Genomic DNA, 27,012 nt, shown 5'->3' with positions numbered 1-27,012 from the left:
TCACTTATGTGCTACAAATTGTAGGTGCTCATTTATAAAATGAAAGGGGGTAACTCTACATGAACTATAGATTTCTCCCACTGTAACATTTCATAATTTTCTAAGTTTTCTTAAAATTTCTCTATATTATCATTAATTTTAATTAAAAACATAAAAATCTAACATTCTCTTTTGAAAATCAAAGAGTAATTACCATAGTCCTACAATAATGGGATAATTAGTTCTGAAACCTGTCAAGTTTCATGTTTCATACGAAAAGAGAATCATATTAAATAATTTTTAAAAATTACACATGGACTTTGTAGCACAAAGACAAGGTTCCCCCAAATGGTATTCCCTTATTTACTAGAAATGTTCAGCTCTGCATTAAAGTTGAAATAAAACAAATATATTATTTTTGAGGTGCAAAAGTTTCTTATGAAAATCAGTTTTTCTTTTCTGTCCGTACAAACCAAAGTATGGAATCACATTAGATGTCAGGTTTATTAGGGAATATAATGTAGCTTCTTGAGGTTTTTTATTTTAGGAAAGGAGAATATTAACATCAAAACTTTTTTCAACTTTACTTTTATTTAAAATGAGGCCATATTTTCCTCTTATAAAAAGAGAGTTCAACTAGAACTGTCAATTTTCTCATCTGTAAAACAAGAGCACTGAATCAGCTGACTATATTCATTCAGAACTCAATTTCTTTATCTTATGATCACTAAGGTTCTCCCTAAATCGAATATCCTAAGGTTCTAAGGAAAGGAAACTATATTACTAACGACATGTTTTGATTTTTATTTCTTAGAGTTCAAATGTCCACCATTCACCTTGGTCTAAGCTTAAGGAACCATTCAAGGGGATACAATGCAGATGGGAGGAGAAAACAGAACCCTCACTCAAGCTGTGCAGTGTTGCAATCAGGCTTCCATTTGAAAAATAATCTTCTCTATAGCTTTAAAGTGATAACTTCGTACCTGCAATGCTTCTTGTTTCAAACTGATTTTCTCTGGCTCTTCCTGAACACTTTCTGAGGAATCTTCGACCTCTTCGATTTCTGAGGAGGAAGGACTCTCTACTGTCACAGTCACAGGAAATTCTGATGGACCTGAGTGTCACAAGAAGAAGATAGGAAACCACAGAGTTGTTAAACTGAAGTGCAAAGAAAGAAGACAAGATTGTATAAAAGATAACACAAGCCAGATACCAAATATCCAAATATTAGAGGACATTTAACAAAAGTGATCTGACGTATCATTATTTATAAATGTCTCTCACTGCTCCTTAGTCTAAAACAGGCAATGACTAAGTAAAAGTACAGTAACTTATTTTTGCTATGTTACTGTACAGACCTCTGTTGTACATGGTTAGGATTAGTAATGGGAATTGCCCATATTATTTTATTAAGTTTCTTTCACAGAAGCCAAGTGAAGAGCCAAGATAAACATTTTTTCTCAGATCAACTTTATACTGCAAATGAAAAATTTATTCTTTACCATCAGACGAAAACAGTCTGGAAGCAAATGTAGTTTTTCGGAGGAAAATACATCAGTAAAGGGACTGATGAATAATCAGAAAGTCAACATATCTAAGCTGTGAATAACAGACGTTAGAATTTTAAAAAATAAATCACATACACATACGCAACTAAAACTGACCCATCAAAAATTTCATCTTCTCATCACCCTTAAGCCAAAACTAGGGTAGCAGTAATACAATTCTCCTGTCAAGCTTCACTGCCACTGCAATGTTGTTCCATAGGACATTTCCAAACATTTAAAAACTGACCTGGCCACAACCCCATAAAAGTCTACAGATCATACAGAAGTGTGCTGGGATTATATAACTACGCAGAAGACAAGTCACTAGGACATCGTTTTCACAACAAGCAGCAAACCTGCAGCAGAGGAAACTCCCAACAGGAGAACGAGGCGCACACCCCTCCCTCTGGGCATGCAAGGGCAGGACTGACACCCAAGGTGCTCTTCTCTCAATCTCAGCAGTGGTGCCTTTCACAGAGCAACTATGCGGTCCCCAAGACCACTGGGAAGGAGAATCTGATACTGACAGTACTAGCTTGCCATGAGGCCATAAGCGAGGGAATGTGTGTGGCCTTGGTGAGAGAGCAGAAGTTTGGGAGATGTTGCTTTATATTGGCTTTCAGATCAGGAATTTGTACATACGGCCTGCAAACAACATTTCTTGAAAACATATGAACATTCTTGAGTATGACAGCTCCATATGAGGGGTCAGAAATGGCAGTCAAGTTCGTTTCACTGGGTAACAGCTGATTTGCAGACTGGAGAACAGGCTTCCTTGTTCACAGACATAACCACAAGGCTGCCAGCTGTGTGAGAAATCCACACAATTACACGGTTGCATTGGGAGAGCAACCAGACAAGTTTTACATGGATTTATTTCAGAGAGGGAAATGCTTCTTGTAAGGCTCTGTCAGTTTAAAAAGCAAAAAGAATGACCACCCACCTTTCCCAATTCAACCCCTACATATCATAAATATGATAGCTACATACCTGCACCTGATTACATACATCACGAGCTTTGATGAATGGAAAGCCCTTAAAAAGATATCAACAAAACGAAGTTAGATCTTGATGTAAATACATCACCAGTTAAATCCAGTTAATACAACTATTTAGTATTATGTACAGTATCCATACAGAATTGTGTATAAAAATAAATAAGCTCAAAAGAAGGACCTGGAGGGCTCTGCTACGGAGAAAACTGAACAGAATTCAGCCGACTGGCTTGGTGATAACTCTCTGAACTGCCGAGAGGCCCCTTCAGCTCCTATGTTCAGGATGGTTGAGATTTCAGTCTCACTTCTTTAAATGGTGATATTAATCGTTCTCTAATTTACCACTCTGTGTGACGAGGATGGACCTGAGATTAAGTGTCTCACCAAGAAGATAGGAAACCACAGAGATGTTAAACTCAAGTGCAAAGACTGGGGATTCAACACTATAGTTTATGCAACAGCAATTCACATTACCATTTGCAAAAAATTAGTTGGTTGTCCAATAAGGATTATAAACATCCATTTAACATGAGCTACTGAACAGATACTTTACACAGTAACTCCTTCAAGTACTATTTAAAATCAGTTCTCTTTGTTTTCTTAAGCAATTGTTAACCCCCAATTTCATGAATACTACCAAGTAAGTCACGTGAAAATCATCTAGAGCAATCTATTTCACTTAGCAAGCCTAAAGCTATAATTCAACAATTTTATTTACTGTTCTATGACAAAAATTACTATGAACAGCTATCCCCTGGATAAGTAATCAGCTAAAGCTAGTTTGACTCACTAAATCTGATTTACTGAGTTAATAAGCCAGTTGATTTAGAATAGGTCTAATGCAGATTTCTCATCCATTCTGCATTAAACTGCTTCCCATGCCTAAAATGTCTTTTTTCCCATTCGTACATATCCAAATTCCTACTTCTGTGCTGTAGGGCTTGGCTCAACTACACCTGCCTTTAGTGAAACTTTTCTCACCTGCACAATTGGAGATAATTTTAGTCTCCTCATGACTCCCACGGGGTTACCTCTGTTGTGACACTTGAGAAACAACTTGAAACTCCCAATTACTTTCTGTTTTTCTTCCTTAGACGGCTCATTAGGCAGAAGCCATGTGTGAGTTATCTTCTTTCCTCTGTAGAAAGCACCAGAGACCGCCCACGTAATGGAAGTTCCAAAATAAAGAATTCTGAACGACTGAAAAAGACAGGGAATGCAAACACATTACCTGTTGCTTTTTGCACGTTCTGCAGTACGCCACGGCAGAAAACCAGACACACCAGGTGGTAGAGGTTCAGGACCATAACATTCTTTACCAGCAGAGTGTTTCCTTCCATTACTTACAGGTTTCTTTGTGGCCAATCCTATGTTTGACAAAGCACGAAAGAAGGAATCAAGATGCACCAAAGGTCTACAGAGCAACTCTCAAAAGTGTACAGTTTGAAAGGAATCAAACAGGCACTGGACAATGATGCCAAGGCCATTAAAAAAAGGATCGTTTTGTAAAAAGGTTTTACATAAGCCAGCATTTTTTAAAAATATAAGTTCTCGACACTAACAAGTTATTTTAACTAAAACAAAAGTATTGAGATGTGCAGAAATGGAAAAATATTGGGCTTCCCTGGTGGCGCAGTGGTTGAGAATCTGCCTGCCAATGCAGGGGACACGGGTTCGAGCCCTGGTCTGGGAAGATCCCACATGCCGCGGAGCAACTGGGCCCGTGAGCCACAACTACTGAGCCTGCGTGTCTGGAGCCTGTGCTCCGCAACGAGAGGCCGCGACAGTGAGAGGCCTGCGCACCGCAATGAAGAGTGGCCCCCGCTCGCCGCAACTGGAGAAAGCCCTCGCACAGAAACGAAGACCCAACACAGCCAAAAATAAATAAATAAATAAATAAATAAATAAATTTATTTAAAAAAAAAAAAAAAGAAATGGAAAAATAAAATTTTTAAAAATCCCAAAGTATGATACATTTTATGTATCATGCAGAAACACTCAAGTTTATTGAATCTTAGAACACCTTTGGCATTTCTGAATCTCAAGGATAGCGAAACACAGGTACACCCATGACTTCTGCCAAACAGAATCTTCAGAATTGGACCAAAATTTCAATTTAAGATGAATTTTTCTATGTAAAAACAGTAAAAGTTATAAGACTGCAAGTTGCTGGGTGGTAGGTGAGTCAATGTTACTCTCCTATAAGCCTGTCAGCCTTCACTGCTCCTTTGATTTCATATAGAAAACAGACAAAAAAACAAATGAAACCCACTGGATAAAAGAGTGAAATGTGGAGACTTATCCTATATTTCAGCAGTAAAGAGGCAAGTATCTTTATATGAAATATTTGGTTGCAAAAACTAGACCTACGTGTTAATATTTTATTTAGAACAAGCCATATATTAAAATTCACATTTAAATATTTAATTTGAATTTACTGAAAACAAACATCATAGGTTAAAATGGTTATTTTTATCCTTCAAATCTACTATTTCATGTTATTTTATTTATTTATTTTAATAGATCTTTATTGGAGTATAATTGCTTCACAATTCTGTGTTAGTTTCTGTTGCACAACAAAGCAAATCAGCCATATGCATACACATGTCCCCATATACCCTCCCTCTTGAGCCTCCCTCCCACCCTCCCTATCCCACCCCTCTAGGTCATTGCAAAGCACCGAGCTGATCTCCCTGTGCTATGCTGCTGCTTTCTACATTTTAGCAGCATTAGGATGGAGTGTAAAATAGAGTGTATGTGGTAATATAGGATAAATATTTCATAGAGTGTAGCTTATTGATAATCACCACATGATTCTGTGTGATTTAACATGCCTCTTAAAAATATATAGGAGCTCAGTTCTTTTTGTGCTATTTTATTTTGTTTTTTAACTTAATTACCCTCCAAAAAAGATGTCTGTATGCATGTGGTTTGTATGTGTATACCCTTCCTTTACTTTCAGAAACTAATGCAAATACATTTGTATTAAAAATTTTTTTAATTATACTTTTTGTGTTAGGAGATAAAAAAAATTTTCTAATAAAAGTTCCCGTCTTTTTTAGGCATACATAACTACAATATAAATGTGACACAATTCACACCATTATCTTACCCCTATACTCACCTGGATCTAAGTATATACCCAGCTATTGATTTGGCTTACCTCTATGTCTCCAAATAACTGAGGCAAATACAAAAAATAGACCAAGAAATAAAATTACTCTTAAAATACCTCAATGAGCTTGTATACTTCAGTTACATTTCCACTTTGTTTAATCACGCTAAATAAAAAAAAATTTTTAATTGTATTCTCATTCCATGATGCCGTATTATATACCACCAGGTACTAATATTACAGAATTCCTAATATGTTTCACATATACATGTTTTATTTATATATGTTTCCATTTCTAATATTATAGCAAAAGGCAACTTAGCTATTTTAAGAATGCTTTACATATCATATAAATTTTTAATAACAATATGTAATTAGTGTGATACCACAAATCTTAACTTCTTTGTATGTACTATTTGATTATTAAAATATCACTGTCTTGAAATAACAATTGGCAGACAATTCATAAGCTTTTTTTTTGACTTCATAAACACTCTTAACAACTTCTATTTAATACACTATTGTCCAAGCAAGTTGATTAATGGAGAATCAAAAACATACATCTTTAAGTAGAAAAAGAAAAGTTGTATTTATGAAGATGTTTACAATAGTTTATTTTAGGTTATTTCCAATTTTTCATCAATTTAAAAAATGGACCAATTCAATGAAACCTTCTGAATCCAATGTTAAAAAGTATAACTATGAAAGAAAAAAAAAAGTATAACTGTGAATCAAAAATTGAAATTTAGTATGAAAAGATAAGAATGGCAAATTATATTGAAGCTATGTGGAATTATGTTTATAGATATCAGGAGGAGAAAATAAAAATGTAAACAGTGGGAGGAACCAAGATGGCGGAGTAGAAGGACGTGCTCTCACTCCCTCTGCGAGAACACCAGAATCACAACTAGCTGCTGGACGGTATTCGACAGGAAGACACTGGAACACACCAAAAAGGATACCCCGCATCCAAAGACAAAGGAGAAGCCACAATGAGATGGTAGGAGGGGCGCAATCAGAGTAAAATCAAATCCCATAACTGGTGGGTGGGTGACTCACAGACTGGCGAACACTTATACCACAGAAGTCCACCCACTGGAGTGAAGGTTCTGAGCCCCACGTCGGGCTTCCCAACCTGGGGGTCCGGCAACGGGAGGAGGAATTCATAGAGAATCAGAATTTGAAGGCTAGTGGGAATAGATTGCGGGACTTCGACGGGACTGGGGGAAACAGAGACCCCACTCTTGGAGGGCGCACACAAAATAGTGTGCACATCGGGACCCAGGGGAAGGAACGGTGACCCCGGGGGAGACTGGACAAGACCTACCTGCTAGTGTTGGAGGGTCTCCTGCAGAGGCAGGGGGTGGCTCTGTTTCACTGTGGGGATGGTGACGCTGGCAGCCGAAGTTCTGGGAAGTACTCCTTGGCGGCGTGAGCCCTCCCAGAGTCTGTTATTAGCCCCACCAAAGAGCCCAGGTAGGCTCCAGTGTTGGGTTTCCTCAGGCAAGACCACCAACAGGGAGGGAACCCAGCCCCACCCATCAACAGTCAAGTGGATTAAAGTTTTACTGAGCTCTGACCACCACAGCAACAGTCAGCTCTACCCACCATCAGAGCCTCCCATCAAGCCTCTTAGATAGCCTCAACCACCAGAGGGCAGAGAGCAGAAGCAAGAAAAACTATAATCCTGCAGCCTGTGGAACAAAAACCACATTCACAGAAAGACAGACAAGATGAAAAGGCAGAGGGCTATATACCAGATGAAGGAACAAGATAAAACCCCAGAAAAACAACTAAATGAAGTGGAGATAGGCAACCTTCCAGAAGAAGAATTCAGAATAATGATAGTGAAGATGATCCAGGACCTCGGAATAAGAATGGAGGCAAAGATCGAGAAGATGCAAGAAATGTTTAACAAAGACCTAGAAGAATTAAAGAACAAACAGAGATGAACAGTACAATAACTTAAATGAAAACTACACTAGAAGGAATCAATAACAGAATAACTGAGGCAGAAGAATGGATAAGTGACTTGGAAGACAGAATGGTGGAATTCACTGCTGCAGAACACACTAAAGAAAAAAGAATGAAAAGAAATGAAGACAGCCTAAGAGACCTCTGGGACAACATTAAACACAACAACATTCGCATTATAGGGGTCCCAGAAGGAGAAGAGAGAGAGAAAGGACCAGAGAAAATATGTGAAGAGATTATAGTCGAAAACTTCCCTAACATGGGAAAGGAAATAGCCACCCAAGTCCAGGAAGCGCAGAGAGTCCGATACAGGATAAACCCAAGGAGAAACACGCTGAGACACATAGTGATCAAATTGGCAAAAATTAAAGACCAAGAAAAATTATTGAAAGCAGCAAGGGAAAAACGACAAATAACATACAAGGGAACTCCCATAAGGTTAACAGCTGATTTCTCAGCAGAAACTCTACAAGCCAGGAGGGAGTGGCATGATATACTTAAAGTGATGAAAGGGAAGAACCTACAACCAAGATTACTCTACCCGGCAAGGATCTCATTTAGATTGGATGGAGAAATCAAAAGCTTTACAGACAAGCAAAAGCTAAGAGAATTCAGCACCACCAAACCAGCTCTACAACAAATGCTAAAGGAACTTCTCTAAGTGGGAAACACAAGAGAAGAAAAGGACCTACAAAAACAAACCCAAAACAATTAAGAAAATGGTCACAGGAACATACATATCAATAATTACCTTAAACGTGAATGGATTAAATGCTCCAACCAAAAGACACAGGCTTGCTGAATGGATACAAAGACAAGACCCATATATATGCTGTCTACAAGAGACCCACTTCAGACCTAGGGACACATACAGACTGAAAGTGAGGGGATGGAAAAAGATATTCCATTCAAATGGAAATCAAAAGAAAGCTGGAGTAGCTATACTCATATCAGATAAAATAGACTTTTAAATAAAGAACGTTACAAGAGACAAGGAAGGACACTACATAATGATCGAGGGATCAATCCAAGAAGAAGATATAACAATTATAAATATATATGCACCCAACATAGGAGCACCTCAATACATAAGGCAACTGCTAAAAGCTATAAAAGAGGAAATCGACAGTAACACAATCATAGTGGGGGACTTTAACACCTCACTTACACCAATGGACAGATCATCCAAAATGAAAATAAATAAGGAAACAGAAGCTTAGAATGACACAATAGACCAGATAGATTTAATTGATATTTATAGGACATTCCATCCAAAAACAGCAGATTACACTTTCTTCTCAAGTGTGCATGGAACATTTTCCAAGATAGATCACATCTTAGGTCACAAATCAAGCCTCACTAAATTTAAGAAAATTGAAATCATATCAAGAATCTTTTCTGACCACAACCCTATGAGATTAGAAATGAATTACAGGGAAAAAAACGTAAAAAACACAAACACATGGAGGCTAAACAATACGTTACTAAGTAACCAAGACATCACTGAAGAAATCAAAGAGGAAATAAAAAAATACCTAGAGACAAATGACAATGAAAACACAATGGCCCAAAACCTATGGGATGATGCAAAAGCAGTTCTAGAGGGAAGTTTATAGCTATACAAGCCTACCTCAAGAAACAAGAAAAATCTCAAATAAACAATCTAACCTTACACCTAAAGGAACTAGAGAAAGAAGAACAAACAAAACCCAAAGTTAACAGAAGGAAAGTAATCATAAAGATCAGAGCAGAAATAAATGAAAAAGAAATGAAGGAAACGAGCAAAGATCAATAAAACTAAAAGCTGGTTTTTTGAGAAGATAAACAAAATTGGTAAACCATTAGCCAGACTCATCAAGAAAAAGAGGGAGAGGACTCAAATCAATAAAATTAGAAATGAAAAAGGAGAAGTTACAACAGACACCGCAGAAATACAAAACATCCTAAGAGACTAGTACAAGCAACTCTATGCCAATAAAATGGACAACCTGGAAGAAATGGACAAATTCTTAGAAAGGTATAACCTTCCAAGACTGAACCAGGAAGAAACAGAAAATATGAACAGACCAATCACAAGTAATGAAATTGAAACTGTGATTAAAAATCTTCCAACAAACAAAAGTCCAGGACCAGATGGCTTCACAGGTGAATTCTATCAAACATTTAGAGAAGAGCTAACACCCATCCTTCTCAAACTCTTCCAAAAAATTGCAGAGGAAGGAACACTCCCAAACTCATTCTATGAGGCCACCATCACCCTGATACCAAAACCAGACAAAGACACTACAAAAAAAGAAAATTACAGACCAATATCACTGATGAATATAGGTGCAAAAATCCTCAACAAAATACTAGCAAACAGAATCCAACAACACATTAAAAGGATCATACACCACGATCAAGTGGGATTTATCCCAGGGATGCAAGGATTCTTCAATATACGCAAATCAATCAATGGGATACACCATCTTAACAAATTGAAGGATAAAAACCATATGATCATCTCAATAGATGCAGAAAAAGCTTTTGACAAAATTCAACACCCATTTATGATAAAAACTCTCCAGAAAGTGGGCATAGAGGGAACCTACCTCAACATAAGAAAGGCCATATACGACAAACCCATGGCAAACATCATTCTCAATGGTGAAAAACTGGAAGCATTTCCTCTAAGATCAGGAACGAGACAAGGATGTCCACTCTCACCACTATTATTCAACATAGTTTTGGAAGTCCTAGCCATGGCAATCAGAGAAGAAAGAGAAATAAAAGGAATACAAATTGGAAAAGAAGAAGTAAAGCTGTCACTGTTTGCAGATGACATGATATTATACATAGGGAATCCTAAAGATGCCACCAGGAAAGTACTAGAGCTAATCAATGAATTTGGTAAAGTTGCAGGATACAAAATTAGTGCACAGAAATCTCTTGCATTCCTATACACTAATGATGAAAAATCTGAAAGAGCAATTATGGAAACACTCCCATTTACCATTGCAACAAAAAGAATAAAATACCTAGGAATAAACCTACCTAGGGAGACAAAAGACCTGTATGCAGAAAACTAGAAGACACTGATGAAGGAAATTAAAGATGATACCAACAGGTGGAGAGATATACCATATTCTTGGATTGGAAGAATCAATATCGTGAAAATGACTATACTACCCAAAGCAATCTACAGATTCAATGCAATCCCTATCAAATTACCAATGGCATTTTTTACAGAACTAGAACAAATCATCTTAAAATTTGTATGGAGACACAAAAGACCCTGAAGAGCCAAAGCAGTCTTGAGGGAAAAAAACGGAGCTGGAGGAATCAGACTCCCTGACTTCAGACTATACTACAAAGCTACAGTAATCAAGACAATATGGTACTGACACAAAAACAGAAACATAGATCAATGGAACAAGATAGAAAGCCCAGAGATAAACCCACGCCCCTATGGTCAACTAATCTATGACAATGGAGGCAAAGATATACAATGGAGAAAAGACAGTCTCTTCAATAAGTGGTGCTGGGAAAACTGGACAGCTACATGTAAAAGAATGAAATTAGAATACTCCCTAACACTGTACACAAAAATAAACTCAAAATGGATTCGAGACCTAAATGTAAGACTGGACACTATAAAACTCTTAGAGGGAAACATAGGAAGAACACTTTTTGACATAAATCACAGCAAGATCTTTTTTTTTTTTTTTTTTTTAAACAAACTATGCTGGCTATTTTTTTTTTATATTTTATTTATTTATTTTTTTATATATTTTTTTTTGGCTGTGTTGGGTCTTCGTTTCTGTGCGAGGGCTTCTTCTAGTTGCGGCAAGCGGGGGCCACTCTTCATCGCAGTGCACGGGCCTCTTCAGTATCGCGGCCTCTCTTGTTGCAGAGCACAGGCTCCAGACGCGCAGGCTCAGTAGTTGTGGCTCACGGGCCCAGTTGCTCCGCGGCATGTGGGATCTTCCCAGACCAGGGCTCGAACCCGTGTCCCCTGCATTAGCAGGCAGATTCTCAACCACTGCGCCAGCAGGGAAGCCCCAGCAAGATCTTTTTTGATCCACCTCCTAGAGTAATGGAAATAAAATCAAAAATAAACAAATGGGACCTACTGAAACTTAAAAGCTTTTGCACAGCAAAGGAAACCATAAACAAGACGAAGAGACAACCCTCAGAATGGGAGAAAATATTTGCAAACGAATCAACGGACAAAGGATTAATCTCCAAAATATATAAACAGCTCATTCAGCTCAATATTAAAGAAACAAACAACCCAATCCAAAAATGGGCAGAAGACCTAAACAGACATTTCTCCAAAGAAGACATACAGATGGCCAAGAAGCACATGAAAAGGTGCTCAACATCACTAATTATTAGAGAAATGCAAATCAAAACTACAATGAGGTATCACCTCACACCAGTTAGAATGGGCATCATCAGAAAATCTACAAACAACAAATGCTGGAGAGGGTGTGGAGAAAAGGGAACCCTCTTGCACTGTTGGTGGGAATGTAAATTGATACAGTCACTATGGAGAACAATATGGAGGTTCCTTAAAAAACTAAAAATAGAATTACCATATGATCCAGCAATCCCACTACTGGGCATATACCCAGAGAAAACCGTAATTCAAAAAGACACATGCACCTCAATGTTCACTGCAGCACTATTTACAATAGCCAGGTCATGGAAGCAACCTAAATGCCCATCGACAGACGAATGGATAAAGAAGTTGTGGTACATATATACAATGGAATATTACTCAGCCATAAAAAGGAACGAAATTGAGTCATTTGTTGAGACGTGGATGGATCTAGAGACTGTCATACAGAGTGAAGTAAGTCAGAAAGAGAAAAACAAATATCGTATATTAATGCATGTATGTGGAACCTAGAAAAATGGTACAGGTGAACCAGGTTGCAGGGCAGAAGTTGAGACACAAACGCAGAGAACAAACGTATGGACACCAAGGGGGGAAAACCGCGGTGGGGTGGGGATGGTGGTGTGCTGATTTGGGCGATTGGGATTGACGCGTATACACTGATGTGTATAAAATTGATGACTGATAATAAAAGAAAAAAAAAGGAATAAAAAAAAAAAAAAAGAAAGCCTGTGGGTGAGATTTTAATTTTTTAAAGTAATATTTATATTACATTAATTAATTTATTTAAAAATACATTGATGTTCTCATCAAAAGGAAAAAAATTTTCTTTTTCTTTAATTTTTGTATCTACATATGGTGATGGATGTTCACTAAGCTTATTGTGATAATCATTTCACGATGTATGTAAATCAAATCATTATGCTGTACACTTTAAACTTATACAGTGCTGTATGTCAATTATATCTCAATAAAACTGAAAAGAGGGCTTCCCTGGTGGCGCAGTGGTTGAGAATTTGCCTGCCAATGCAGGGGACACGGGTTAGAGCCCTGGTCTGGGAAGATCCCACATGCCGCGGAGCAGCTGGGCCCGTGAGCCACAACTACTGAGCCTGCGCGTCTGCAGCCTGTGCTCCGCGACAAGAGAGGCCGCGATAATGAGAGGCCCACGCACCGCGATGAAGGGTGGCCCCCACTTGCCACAACTAGAGAAAGCCCTCGCACAGAAACGAAGACCCAACACAGCCAAAAATAAATAAATAAACCCAAAGTTTAAAAAAAAAAAAAACTGAAAAGAAAAATGTAACAGTACTATTGATGGTTATAAATAAATATGGAAAAATAATCAATTTTTCTAGTCTCTCCTATAAAATTTATGGAAAAGTTTAAATGTAGACTGCCTAGCAGGACCATCATATAACTGGTGCCCTCTACATAACTGGTTTAAATATTTTGGAAAACAATTTGATTATTTTTATTAAAAGCCAAAAAATGCCTTTACCTTCCTATTCAATAATCTCATTTTGATAATTATTCATAAAAGGTATTAATCATAAAACACGGAAAGAAAATGCACAAAGCCTTGTACACACAAAGCTTGAAGCAAACTGAATGTTCAATATTGTTTGCTGGGACTTCCCTGGTGGTCCCGTGGTTAAGAGTCCACCTTCCAAAGCAGGGGACGTGGGTTCGATCCCTGATCAGGGAACTAAGATCCCACACACAGCAGGGCAACTAAGTCTGCATGCCGCAACTACTGAGGCTGCGCGCTCTGGAACCCCTGTGCCACAACTAGAGAGAAGCCCATGCGCTGCAAAGAAAGATCCCGCGTGCCGCTACTAAAACCCAACGCAGCCAAAAATAAATAAATAATATAAATAAATAAATAGAATGGTTTCTGTTTAAAAAAAAAAAAAAAGATGGAGCAGTTTGTGTCACGGCTGCAGTCTGGTCATCAGGCAGTCAGCTTTTTTTTTTTTTAAATAATATTGTTTGCTCATTCATTTACTCATTCAGCATTTTTCCCCCCAAGTGCCTACTAGGTTCCAAGCACTAGGGGTAAAACAGGGAAAAAAAGAAAGTCCCTTCCCTCACAGAACTTACATTTCTGAGGGGGAGATAGAAAATAAATAAAGAAGCATAGTACATCCATGTATATAAATACACATGTATAGCATGTTAGATGGAGAAAACTAAAACAGCGAGGAGTACGGAGCAGGGATGGCTTCAGGGTGGTGACATCGGGGACTTGAAGGAAGTGAGGAATCAAGCCTGGAAGCTCTGTGACAGAAGACTGTGCCCATCAGAAGGGGCAGGTCTTGACGTGGGAGCATGCTTGGCATGACTGAAGAACAGCAAGTAGGTCAGTGCAGTTGGGGCAGCCTGAGCTAGAGGGCGAGTAGCAGGCAAGGGCAGAGTTGGAGAGGACCAAATCTCTTAGAGGAGTTACAGGCCATGAGAAGAAACTGGCTTTTACTCTGAGTGAGACTGGAGGGTTCTGAGCAAGAAGGTGACATAATTATGATCTAGCTTTTAAAAGGATGGTGGGGGAGAAAGTGGAGAGCAGTCAGGAAACTACTGAAATAATACAGGCAAGAAACGATGGTGGGTTGGGTCAGCATGGTGATGACAGGGGTGATGAAAGCAGTTGGATTCTGGACAGAATCTGAAGGCAGATCTGACAGGATTTATTAACTACAGTGTAATTGAATGTGATGTGTAAGACAGAGGAATTAAGGAGGACTCCAACATTTGGTCTGAGTAACAGGAAGGATGGAGCTGCCACCTACTGAGATGGGGAACATGTGGGAAGAGCAGGTTTGGGGGTAGAAATTAGAAGCGTGTTCTTGAATGTGTAAGATTTTTAGATGCCCTTTATTAAAAAAAATTTTTTTTCCTTTATGGTTTGTTATAGGATATTGAATATAGTTCCCTGTGCTATACAGTTGGACTTTGTTGTTTATCTATTTTATATATAGTAGTGTGTATCTGCTAATCCCAAACTCCCAATCCATCCCTCCCCCAACCCCCTCCCTCTTGACAACCACAAGTCTGTTCTCTATGCCTGTGAGTCTGTTTCTGTTCTGTAGATAAATTCATTTGTGTCATATTTTAGATTCCACATATAAGTGATATCATATAGTATTTGTCTTTCTCTGTCTGACTTCCTTCACTTAGTATGATAATCTCTTGGTCCATTGATGTTGCTGAAATGGCATTATTTCAATCTTTTTTACGGCTGAGCAGTATTCCAGGTATATATGTACCACATCAGATGCCCTTTAGACAGCTGTAGCAGCAAGCTGGTGCCTCGCCCATCCGTGCCCCTCATGTGGACCACATCAGTGCACTTAGGACTGCCTGACCACTCAAAGCCAGCACCTCCATTGTTTAGCCAGAGGGCTTTCTCAAACTAAGACAATCTTGAAGAACACAACACAACACACAGAGTGGTGGTTTCCTCCCTAAAAAGAGAAAGGCGCAGGGGCAGAAATTCTGTTTCCTTGCCTCCTGCTTTCTGCCTTTGAATGCCTTTGTTTGAGAATGTGGTGATTGGTGGTGGTGTAATCATGAGGGAAAAGTCCAAGGGAACTGAAGTGAGGCCAAACCCTGGCATTGTAGAAATGAGCAAATTTTAGCAGCCACCTATCTTCAGGGTGCCTGCTGTGTGAGCAGAACAAACCCTTCTGGTTTAAGCCACTGTAAATCAGGTCTTCTCTTACTGACAGTTGATTCACTGCTTAGTAATAACACTAGTTAACTTTATCAAGGACTTACTATATACTTAGTAAGTGTTTACTAGTCTAAGCACTTTACATGTATTTCCCCATTTAATCCTTATAATACCTTTACAATTATTATCTCCAGTTTAGATAAGGAAATTGGGCCTGGATAGGTTAAGCCAGAATATGAACCCACGCAGTCAGATTCCAGAGCCCTTGCCCCTGAGACTCTGCTATACTGCCTTCTAGTATTTGTGGTTATATAATTTGACATAAAACTATAACTATAAACCTTACTGTGGTAAATTATTTTTCACCTACACATAAATATGGACATTAATCAGGTATAAAAAACTTCAAATATAAGAGCTAAAGTTAGATAATATTGTGTATGGTGAAATAATGATTAAAAAACTATTCTCATACTCCTCTCTGCAATTTTGGAGTTAAAATGCTGTAAGAGATACTTAACACTTAATATGTAAGTTTAGTTATCTTCTCATTATACAAATAAAATAGGTAATAAAGGGGGAATCCCAAACTATTATACCAGCCAGTATGCCTCCACGTACAAGTATCCCAAACCAGAAGTGACCAGAAGTGGATGACGTCAGGTGGAATTTGGGAATAGGAGAAAGGTACAGGGGAACATAATGTTGACCTCATATTTCCCCACTCCTGTTTATAACAGAAATTCTCTAAAGAATTGCTAATACTCACAACTTGTACTTCCACCCATCCCACTCTCTCTTGAACCAATTAATCAAACTTTCAACTCAACCACCTGAATAAACTGCTCTTGTCATGGTCCCCAGTGATGCTGTGTGGCTGAACCGCACTGAATCCATTTTGTCAGCCCCGTCTTAGGCCCACAGTCCTACCCCTCCCCTTTTTGCATGACTGAGCTATAGCCCACTCACAGGAATGCACCCAAGTCATGCAAGTTTCCTATCAACTTTTACCCTTGCCTCCATCTGATATGAAACCTGGAAGACTGCATTTTGCTGACACAGATGGTTAATGATCGTGAGACCCCCAGGGGGAAGAAAAACCCTGGGTTCCTATCAGTGCGGACATGCTTCCCACTTGGTAGTCAGATTCTGTTTTTAGTTTTGGCCCCTTTAAGTCCCCCTGTACCCCTTTTGTTGGCACAGACTGCAGCTGTGTATGCCTCTGGATCCTCATCTGCAGGATTATTTTCCTTTGAAGGATCATTTAGATTTTCCTTTAATGAAGATCAATTGGTAATAAACCATGTGCTTTTGTTTACTTGAAAATGTCTTTATTTTGTCCTTGATCTTATAAATTAGTGTTACTGGGTACACAATTGTGAGATGACAGTTATTGTCTCTCAGCACTTGGAGAGATTATTCTGTCTTCCAGCTTCCCTTGTGTGTTCATAAGTTTGTTGTCAGTCAAATACTGTTCCTTTGTAAGTAAGCTGATATTTATTTGTCTCATGTTATGGGTTGAATTGTATTCCTCAGAAAGATAGGTTAAAGCCCTAATCCCCAGTGCCTAAGAACATGACCTTATTTTGAAAGAGCGTCACTGTGGACACCATTAGTTAAGATAAGGCCGTACTGGAGAAGGGTGGGCCCTTAATCCAATATAACTGGGTGCCTTATCAGAAGAGGAAGAGAGACACAGACACTCAAAAGGGGAATGCCATGTGATGGGGAGGCAGGCACTGAAGCGCTGCAGATGCAAGCTAAGGAATGCCAAGGACTGCCGCAAATCACCAGAAACTAGGGAGGGGAGGGAAGGGTTCTCCCCTCTCCTTCACAGGGACCAAGGCCCTGCTGACAACCTGGAGTTTGGATTTCCAGCCTCTAGAACTGTGAGACTATATAAATTCCTGTGATGTTAAGCCATTCAGTTTCTGGCACTTTGTTACAGCAGACCTGGGAAATTAATGCAACTGACTTTAAGATGTGTTGCCTTTTATGTTCTCGGTTTCACTACGCTGTATCTAGATTGGATTTCTTTTTACTGGTCCTGTTCTTAGTGATTCCTCATCTACAGATTTATGTCTCTTATTGGTTTGGAAAGTCCTCACCCATTATATGAACCCATTATATGAACAGATGCTTACCTCCTTTCTCTAGATTCTCCTTAAGGGACTCTAAGTAGATTTAAAGTAGGAGACTGCCTTTTCTATCCTCCCTGTCTTTATTTATTTGTTTATACATTTATTTATTTCATTTATTTATTTTTGGCTGCGTTGGGTCTTTGTTGCTGCGCATGGGTTTTCTCTAGTTGCGGCGAGCAGGGGCTACTCTTTGTTGCGGTGCGCGGGCTTCTCATTGCAGTGGCGTCTCTTGCTGCAGAGCACAGGCTATAGGCACGCGGGCTTCAGTAGTTGTGGCACGTGGGCTCAGTAGTTGTGGCTCACGGCCTTAGTTGCTCCTCACCATGTGGGATCTTCCTGGACCAGGGCTGGAACCCGTGTCGCCTACATTGGCAGGCAGGTTCTTAACCACTGCGCCACCAGGGCAGTCCCTGTTAAGTTCTTAAATATCAGTTAATTGTTTTAGAAGTTTGTGGCAGATTGATAGTCGTCTCTCAATAGTCATTTTCTCCTTATTTTAGTAATATAACTTCTTAATTTTAACTGGGTACATGACCATCCACAATAAAGTCTATATTTCCAATTTGCCCTTCAGCAAGGAATGACCATGAACTAAGCTCTTACCATGGGATATAAAAGGAAGTGGTGTGCACAATTTTTTTAGGAAGTTTTCTTAAAGGGAAAGGCATGTCTTTTTCCTTCCCTTTTTTCTTCCTTTCCTCTACTCCATGAAAGGAGTATACTTTCCCGCACCATTATGTTGGACCTGGCTGTGTGACTTGCTTTGGTTAATGAAGTGCGAGCACACAGGACATGTGACACACCTGAGCAGAGCCTTCAAGTGATTCTGTGGCTTAGCCTCTTGTATGCTTGTTTTCCATCATGAGGAAAATACAACCCAGGTGACTACTGCTCCTTTAGTCTGGTTCCTTGAATGGGAGACGTGTGGAACTGATTCGTACCTCGAGCACAGCACAGCAGCTGACTGCCCCTCCCTCCAGCTGTCAAATCCCAACTAACTTAGAAATAAATATTTGCTGTTTATAAGCCACTGAGTCTTTGAGGGCAATTCCTTTACTTTCTTGCAGGTCAGCAATTTGTTAAAAATTATTTTTTTTTCTGAACTTATTCATGATTTAGTTTCCACTGTCCAGCTATTATGAATAATGCTGCTATAATATTCATATACAAAAGTTTGTGGTTTTGTGTGGATATTTTAAATTCTTTTAGGTATATAGCTAGGAGTAGAATCGCTGGGTCTTATGGTAACTCTATATTTAACATTTCAAGGAACTGTCAGACTGTTTTACAAAGTGACTACACCATTTTACATTTCCACCAGGTGTGTATGAGGGTTCTGATTTCTCTAAATCCTCACTAACAGTTACACTCTCTTTGATTATGGCCATCCTAGTGGGTGTGGTTTCTCACTGTGGTTTCGATTTGCATTTCCCTAATGACTGATGATGTTGAGCATCTTTTCATGTACTTATTGGCTATTTATATATCTTCTCTGGAGAAATATCTATTCAAATCCTGTACCCATTTTTTAATGGGTTGTCTTTTTATTGTTGAGTTGTAAGAATTATTTACATATTCTGGATATATTATCAGATATGTGGTTGCAAATTTTTTTCCCATTCTGTGTATTGTCTTCTCACTTTCCTGGTGGTGTCTGAATTAGTCTACTAGGGCTGCCATAACAAAATACCACAGACTGTATATGACCTCATTTAACCATAACCAGCTCTTTAAAAGCCCTGTCTCCAAATATAGTCACATTGTGGGGTAGGGCTTCCACACATAAATTTTGGGAGAACGCAGCTCAGTCCAAAACATTCTGCCCTCTGGATACCCAAAATTCTTGTCCTTCTCACAGGTAAACACATTCACCCACATCCCAAAGTCTTAACCCATTCCAGCATCAACTCTAAGTGCAAAGTCTCACCTGAATATCATCAGGTATGGTTGAGACTTGAGATATGATTCACTCGAAGGCAAAATGCCTTGCCAGCTGTGAGCCTGCGACATCAGACAAGTTATGTGGTTCCAAAATACACTGGTGAGACAGGCATAGAGAGATATTCTATTCTAAAAGAGAGAAATCAGGAAGAAGAAAGGGAAATGGGTCCAAAGCGAGTACAAAACCCAGCAAGGCACATTTCATTAGACTTTAAGGCTCAGGAGTAATCCCTTTGGGCTCAATGCTCTGCCCTCCAGGCCCACTGGGGTGGCAACCTCATCCCCTTGGCCCTGGGTGGTAGCTCCACCCCCTCAGCCCTGGGCATCAGCTTTATTCCCGAGGCACTGGTTGGTAGCAGGCTCCACTGAAACCAAGGAGACAGCTTGCCCCCCAGACCTGTACTCTCTGGGCTGATGGCTGGAGTAGCAGCCCTGTTGATCTCTGAATCACTTTTGGTGTCATCTCTCACTTTTCTTGAAGGGTGATGTGAATTGGCAGCCAGATAGCTCTATTGTCCTGTCCTGTAGACTCCCAGAAGTCTGACAGTATTCCTCCATTTTGTTGTCTCTATGTCCCTTAGTCCAGACTGGCAGTGTTTCTACTGGTATAATCTTATTTCTATTCCTGGTTACTTATGAGATGACTGATTAAATCCATGAGTTGCACCCATGACCTCTTTATCAAATGACTGTCCAGCTACACCCTGGATGTATTCTCCAGAACATACTTCTTCTTTTTTTGTAATATGGATAGTAATTGGGTTCTACACCTAATTCCAACACGTGAGGAGTTGAGGTGGTTTCCCAACATCACCAAGGAGCAAGTCTCTGGGTACCAGCTGGGTGTCCTGCATCTCAGCTCAATTCTGACACTATTTATCCAGAGACAGCATCAGGTTCTGCAGGTTAAGTGCTCAGTCCCACAAGACTGCTGTACACCCCTCTTGCCCTCTCAGGATGCCAGGTGCAAGCCAGGTTGTTACCTGTGCTTCTGACCATCTGGCCACAAACGGGAGGTTCCAACAGTCTCTCCCAACTCAGGATGCCAATTGAAAGCCCAGGTTGTGAACTGTACTTCTGACTGATGGCTATAAATCAAAGGTTCTTATGACCCCCTTCTTGGGTTTGATTAATTTCCCAGAGTGGCTCATAGAACTTAGAAAAACATTTTTACATACTGGACGACTGGTTTGTTATGAAAGGATATTATAAAAGGAAGAGCCAGATGGAAGAGATGCATAGGGCAAGGTATGGGCAAAGGGCGCAGAGCTTCCACGCCCTCTCCTGGTGTGTCACTCTCCCCACTTATCCAGGTGTTCACCAACCGGAAGCTCTCTGAGCCTTGCCCTTTTGAGTGTTGTGGAGTCTTCATTACATAGACATGATTGATCAAATCACTGGTCATTGGCAACTGATTCAATCTCTAGCCTCTCTTCCCTCACTGGAGGTCAGGGGGTGGGGCTGAAAGGTCCAATCCTGTATTCATGGTTGGGTTCTTTGCTGACCAGCCCCCATACTTAGGGCTTTCCAAAAGTCACCTCATTAACATAAATCCTGTTGTGGTAGAAAGGGGCTTGTTACAAATAACGAGACATCCATTTTACCTTTATGACTCTGAAAGTGATTTCAGGAACTGAGGAGTAGAGACCAAACATTATGACAAGAGAAGTTCCCATTGGTCTTATCCCTCAGGAAATTCCAAGGGTTTTGGGAGCTGTGAGTCAAGAACCTTGGATGAAGACCAAATATGAGATATATTTTGGTCATCTGAATGACCAAATGTATATTTCTTTTTTTTTAATTGAAGTATAGTTGATGTATTGTATGATATGTACATGTTAGTTTCAGGTGTACAACACAGTGATTTGACATTTAAACATATTACAAAACGCTCACCAGTATATATTTCTTGCAAGTTACAATATTGCAGATAGGCTAAGAATTTTCCAAATCTTTAGGTTCTGGTTCCCTTATGCTTAACAACTCCTTTATCTCTCACCTCCTGCATACTATAAGCAGTAAGAAGAAATCAGGCCGCACCACCAACACTTTGCTTAGAAATCTCTGCAGCTAAATATCACAGTTTATCACTTTTAATTTCTACCTTCCACAGAACACTAGGAAACAGTTTGGCCAAGTTCTCTGCCACTTTATAGTAAGGGTCACCTTTCCTCCAGTTTCCAGTAACACACTCCTCATTTCTGAGATCTCACTACAGTCACCTTTTAACGTTTACATTTCTACCAAGAGTCTCTCTTCAAGGCAATCTAGGCTTTTCCTAACATGCACCTCAAAAATCTTCCCCTCCACTCATTACCCACTTCCAAAGCCCCTTCCACATTTTTAAGGTATTTGTTACAGTAGTACCCCACTTCTCAGTACCAAAATCTGTATTAGTCTGGTGAGGCTGCCGTAACAAAATATCACAGACTGGGCAGCATAAACAACAGAAATTTATTTTACACATTTCTGGAGGCCGGACATCCAAGATCAAGGTGTTGGCAGGTTTGGTTGGCTTGCAAATGGCCATCTGCCTTCCTCCAACCCCTGGCAACCACCCTTCTGCTTTCTGTCTCTATGAATTTTACTATTCTAGGTACCTCATATAAATGAAATCATACAATATACAGTCCTTTTGTGATTCCGTTATTTCATTTGGCATAATGTCTTCAAGGCTCACCATACTTTTTAAAGCTGAACATACAAAAGTTTTGTATATTCGATTTTGATGGAGTCCAATTTTAAAATTTTGTCACTTACGGTTTTGGCTTCAGAGCTAAGAAACTATTGCCTAATCCAAGGTCATGAAGGTTTACACCTGTTTTTTTCTAAGAGTATTATAGTTTTAGCATTTATATTTAGGTCTATGATCCATTTTGAATTAATTTTTTAAAATTTAATTAATTAATTAATTTTGGCTGCGTTGGGTCTTCACTGCTGCGCGCGGGCTTTCTCTAGTTGCGGTGAGCGGGGGTACTCTTCGGTGCGGTGCGTGGGCTTCTCAATGCGGTGGCTTCTCTTGTTGCGGAGCACAGGCTCTAGGCACGCGGGCTTCAGTAGTTGTGGCACGCAGGCTCAGTAGTTGTGGCTCGTGGGCTCTAGAGCGCAGGCTCAATAGTTGTGGCGCACAGGCTTAGTTGCTCTGTGGCATGTGGGGTCTTCCTGGACCATGGGTTGAACCCATGTCCCCTGCCTTGGCAGGCGGATTGTTAACCACTGCGCCACCAGGGAAGTTCCTTTAATTAATTTTTGCGTTTGTGAGGTTGGGGTCCAATTTCATTCTTTTGCATGTGGTTATACAACTGTCCCAGCACCCTTTGTTGAAAAGACTATTATTTTCCCAGTGAATCAACTGTCCATAAATGTGTGGGTTATTTCTGAAGTCTCAATTCTTTTCCATGATATATACGTCTATCATTATTCTGGTACGACACACTATCTTGATTATTGTAGTTTTGTAGTCAGTTTTGAAAGCAGGAAGAATGAGTGTTTTTTAACTTTTTTCTTTTTTTTTTCCAAGATTCTTTTGGCTATTCTGAGTCCCTTGCATTGCCATGTGAATTTTAGAATCTGATTGTCAATTTCTAGAAATAAAAAAAGGCAGCTGGGATTTTTGATAGGATTGCAAAGAATGTGCAGAACAAATGGAGAAGTACTGCTTATTTTAACGATATTAAGTCTTCTATTATTTCTTGATGACGATTTAGCTTAATTATAAACCCTGTACCTCGTGTCTTCCTATCGTCTCAGTAAGCCTAATAATTCCTTGCTCCTCCACTGGGCACTTTTCCTACTTCTAACAGTACACTTTAGCAACCGCTTCTTATTCTGCCAACTACACACATCGTCTCTTGAGTGCTTTTCCCTTTACCTCTACCTTTCCTATGTTTCACATCTTAAACTGTCAGCTGTATTTTTACCTTTATGTTGTCAACATTGGTATAATTTATAAACTCTGCTTTAACTACAGCAAGATTATAATTTATTAACAGGTTTGGTCTAAAAGTTGAACACCAGAAACCCGCCTTTTCTAAGCTTTTTATCATAGTAATTATTCAGTTGAATTCTCTCCCAGAACTCCTATCCTTCCATCCGAATCTAGCCTAGCTCTTGGGACTTCCCTTTACTACTGAATTAGATCTAGTGAATCCTGGATAGTGATGCTGTCAGAAACCTCATTTCTACCTCATCTTTAAATTTTGAAAAAAAGCCTATGTGGGAGTTTGACTTTATGAGTCTCTGCATATCTGAAAATGTTTTCATTTTGCTCTCTTAATGATAATTCAGCTAGGAATAGAGGTTTTTTTTAATAAAAAAATTCTTAGAATTTGAAGTTCAAGAAATATTTCCCTCAGAAACTTGAAGGTCATTGTTATCTTCTCATATCTAGTGTTGCTGGTAGGAATTCTAATTGCAGTGTGAGTCTTACTCTTTTACGGGTCACTTTTTTTGTTTATTTTTTTTTTTATTTTTGGCTGCGTCGGGTCTTAGTTGCGGCACTCGGGATCTTTCCTTTAGGTGTGCGGGCTTTTTTCTGTGGTGCGCGGGCTTCTCTCTAGTTGTGGTGTGCAGGTTTTCTCTCTCTCTCTCTGGTTGTGGTGCATGGGTTCCAGAGCACGTGGGCTCTGTAGTTTGTGGCATGTGGGCTCTAGCTGAGGCACACCGGCTTAGTTGCTCCACAGCATGTGGGATCTTAGTTCCCCGACCAGGGATTGAACCTGCGTCCCCTGCGTTGGAAGGCAGATTCTTTACCACTGGACCACCAGGGAGGTCCCTATGGGTCACATTTTTCCTTTGGAAATTCAGGATTTTCTCTTTAGCTTTAGAGTTTTAACATTTCACAAAGTTGTCTTTGCTCTCCACTAATGGACATTTTCAGCTCTGGGGAAATTTTGTTCCATTATTTTTGGGGTAATTTTCCATCTTTTATTTACTCTCTTTTCTTTTTCTCTTGTAATATTAGTCCGGTTGGATTGACTCTTTATTTTTCTTATATTTTCTCTTGCAATTTCCATCTCTTTGCGTATTTCTTCTATTCTCCTTAAAATTGCACGGACTTTACCTTTCAACACTTCCAGTGAATTTATAATTTTGGCATTTTCCTATTTCTAATTTCAAGACTTACTTTTTGTTCTTGGGTTGTTACTTATCTGAGTACATTATCCTTGTTTCATAGCTGTAATAAAAGTTTGTGAGCATATTTTTAAGTTCTCTGAAGTTTCTTTTTCCTCTGTGGTCACATTTTCTCCTTATCCTCTCCCTCCCTTCCCCAGCCCCAAGTTGGAGACTTCCCTTAAACACCTAACAGTCCCTGGTTGTCCGTTCATATTTAAGATGAAGTAGTTGGATGCTGATGACGCATCTTTAGAACTTGGGAGGGTCTTGCCAACTTGCACAACTTCACTCTAGGGTGAGTGGGTAGGAAACTGCCTATTGTGCCAGAATAAAGAATGTTTTACTCTTAGTCATTAAATGCTCCCCAGAGATGATGAAAAAGCTTGACTCTTAGCCTGGGATAAATGCCTAGCTATTGTATCTGAGGTATAGGGAGGGTTCTGCTGTTCTACATAGAGACCTTTATTTAGTGTCCTTGTTTTCAGCCCTGCTTCTCACTCTTGCTCTGTCTTGTCAGTGTCTCCAAATTTCAATTTCTCTAAATCACTTCTGGCAGGTAGGCCTCCTTCTTCACCTACAGTACCCCCCCCCATGCCTATTCCACATTATGGTTTCTTCCATTTTGTTTAATCAGACCTCACTCACTTTGTGTGTAAATTTAGGGAAAAAAAAAGAAAAACAGCTCTTGGTGGCTCCCTTCCCATTTTCTGTTTTGTATGGGTTTGTATCATTTTTCATTCCTTTATTAGCATTTTAATGGGGTTCCAGGAAGAAGAGGCAACGAATGCATGCACTCAGCCAGTTTTAATTAAAAAAAAAAAAAAAATCCTAAGTGTAGGTTTAAAAAAAGATATGTGGGGCAGAGTAGGAAATAAGAAAAAAGAACAGTGGAATGACAAAAAAGAAACCAAAAAAATTTCTGAGTCTGTGATATTGACACTACTCCCGTGCATGAATAACAAGGCTTAGCACCTCACACTCTTCAGATCCCCACATTTCAGGGATGGGATAGATCTGAGACATCTCGTTCACACCCCCTTTTACAGTTACGAAAAGCAGGACCCAGGAGTAATGGGACTTTCCCAAGGTCACACACGTAGACACCGGCAGAATGGAAACCAGAAAGATAAGATGAGTCCACTTTGCTTTCCCTTCATCTCACCACACCGCTGGGGAGCAGCAGAACGAGCGGATCAGCAGTCAGATAAGAAGGATCGTGAGAAACAGTCAAAGGAAGCTGGCTTATTCCTGAGTGAAGTCGGGTGCCCGAGAAAATGAAACACTTTAGGATGCTTCATTTGGCAGGACCCAGCGTCCCCCGGCAGCGGTCCTGACAGCGGCGGCCGCGTGCGGACCCTACGGAAGGGGGCGACTGTACAGCAGGCGGGGGGACGCTGGGCGGGATGGGGATGAGGTGACGAATGAAGGGACGAGAACCCTGACGAGGGACGGGAGAGTGACAGTGGGGCCACGAGGGCGTGGACGCTGGCGGTGACTCAACTGCTCTCAGGGGCGTTTAGAGTTACTGATAAAACAATCGCCAGCCGGGAATAAACACGATTCAAATCACTCTTACTTTCTTAGTGCAGCGATAGCTTACCTACTGCCTTACATTAACGGTGCGTGGCTCCGACAAGGAAACCCGTCTGCGCTTCGGTACCAGAAACTGGGGAGCCCGACGCCGGGCCAGCTGCCGCCCCCGAGGACCGGGACCGCCGTCCGGCCCGCCCGCCAGCCCCCGGAAAGTGCCCGAGGCCCGCGCGCGCCCGAGTCGCGCCCCCGGGAGGAGCGGGGGCGGGGCTCGCGCTGACGTCGGCCTGGGGCGGGACTGCGAAATCGCGCAGGGGGCGGGGCGCGGTGACGTCGGGCGCCAGGGCCAAGCTGTGGCTGAGGTGGCGGTAGTGGTGGCGGTAGTGGTGGCGGCGGCGGCGCCCGGGCAGCAACGGCAGCGGCAGCGGCAGCCCTGAGCAGGGTGAGACGGCCGCGGTGGCGGCAGCTCGGGGTCGGGCGGCGCCTGGAGCTTCCCGCCCGTCGCTGGCGCTAGGCCCCTCGGCTCTCCTCCGCCCGCTCCTCCTCACGGCCCTGGCTGGGTCCCGGCAGCGTGCCGCCGGGGAGGGCGGAGCCGTAGGTGAGGCTGGCGGGCGGGGGGCT

The 27,012-nt window shown here is 40.6% G+C and overlaps 1 protein-coding gene across 4 annotated transcripts in view; it reads right to left on the bottom strand.

Annotated features, from left to right (window-relative positions):
* Positions 1-26,989, bottom strand: part of LOC309621428 (centrosomal protein of 78 kDa-like) — a 39,036-nt gene extending 12,047 nt beyond the window's left edge. Inside the window, exons 1-6 of one of the 4 annotated variants that reach the window (XM_082408923.1) lie at positions 6,964-7,332; positions 3,753-3,888; positions 3,503-3,659; positions 2,517-2,561; positions 2,169-2,332; positions 963-1,093 (exon numbers count right to left, since the gene is read on the bottom strand). In XM_082408923.1, the coding sequence (XP_082265049.1) occupies positions 963-1,093; positions 2,169-2,197 (160 nt within the window). In that variant the 5' untranslated portion in view covers positions 2,198-2,332; positions 2,517-2,561; positions 3,503-3,659; positions 3,753-3,888; positions 6,964-7,332. The other 3 variants (XR_014240008.1, XM_082408924.1, XR_014240009.1) reach the window with 3 other exon arrangements.
* Between the last annotated feature and the right edge of the window lie 23 nt (positions 26,990-27,012).

Source organism: Balaenoptera borealis (genome assembly GCF_965194805.1).
Source record: "Balaenoptera borealis genome assembly, contig: HAP1_SCAFFOLD_712, whole genome shotgun sequence".
NCBI lineage: Eukaryota > Metazoa > Chordata > Mammalia > Artiodactyla > Balaenopteridae > Balaenoptera > Balaenoptera borealis.
The sequence above is the reverse complement of the archived record's forward strand: the minus strand, read 5'-3'. Positions and strand labels throughout refer to the sequence as shown.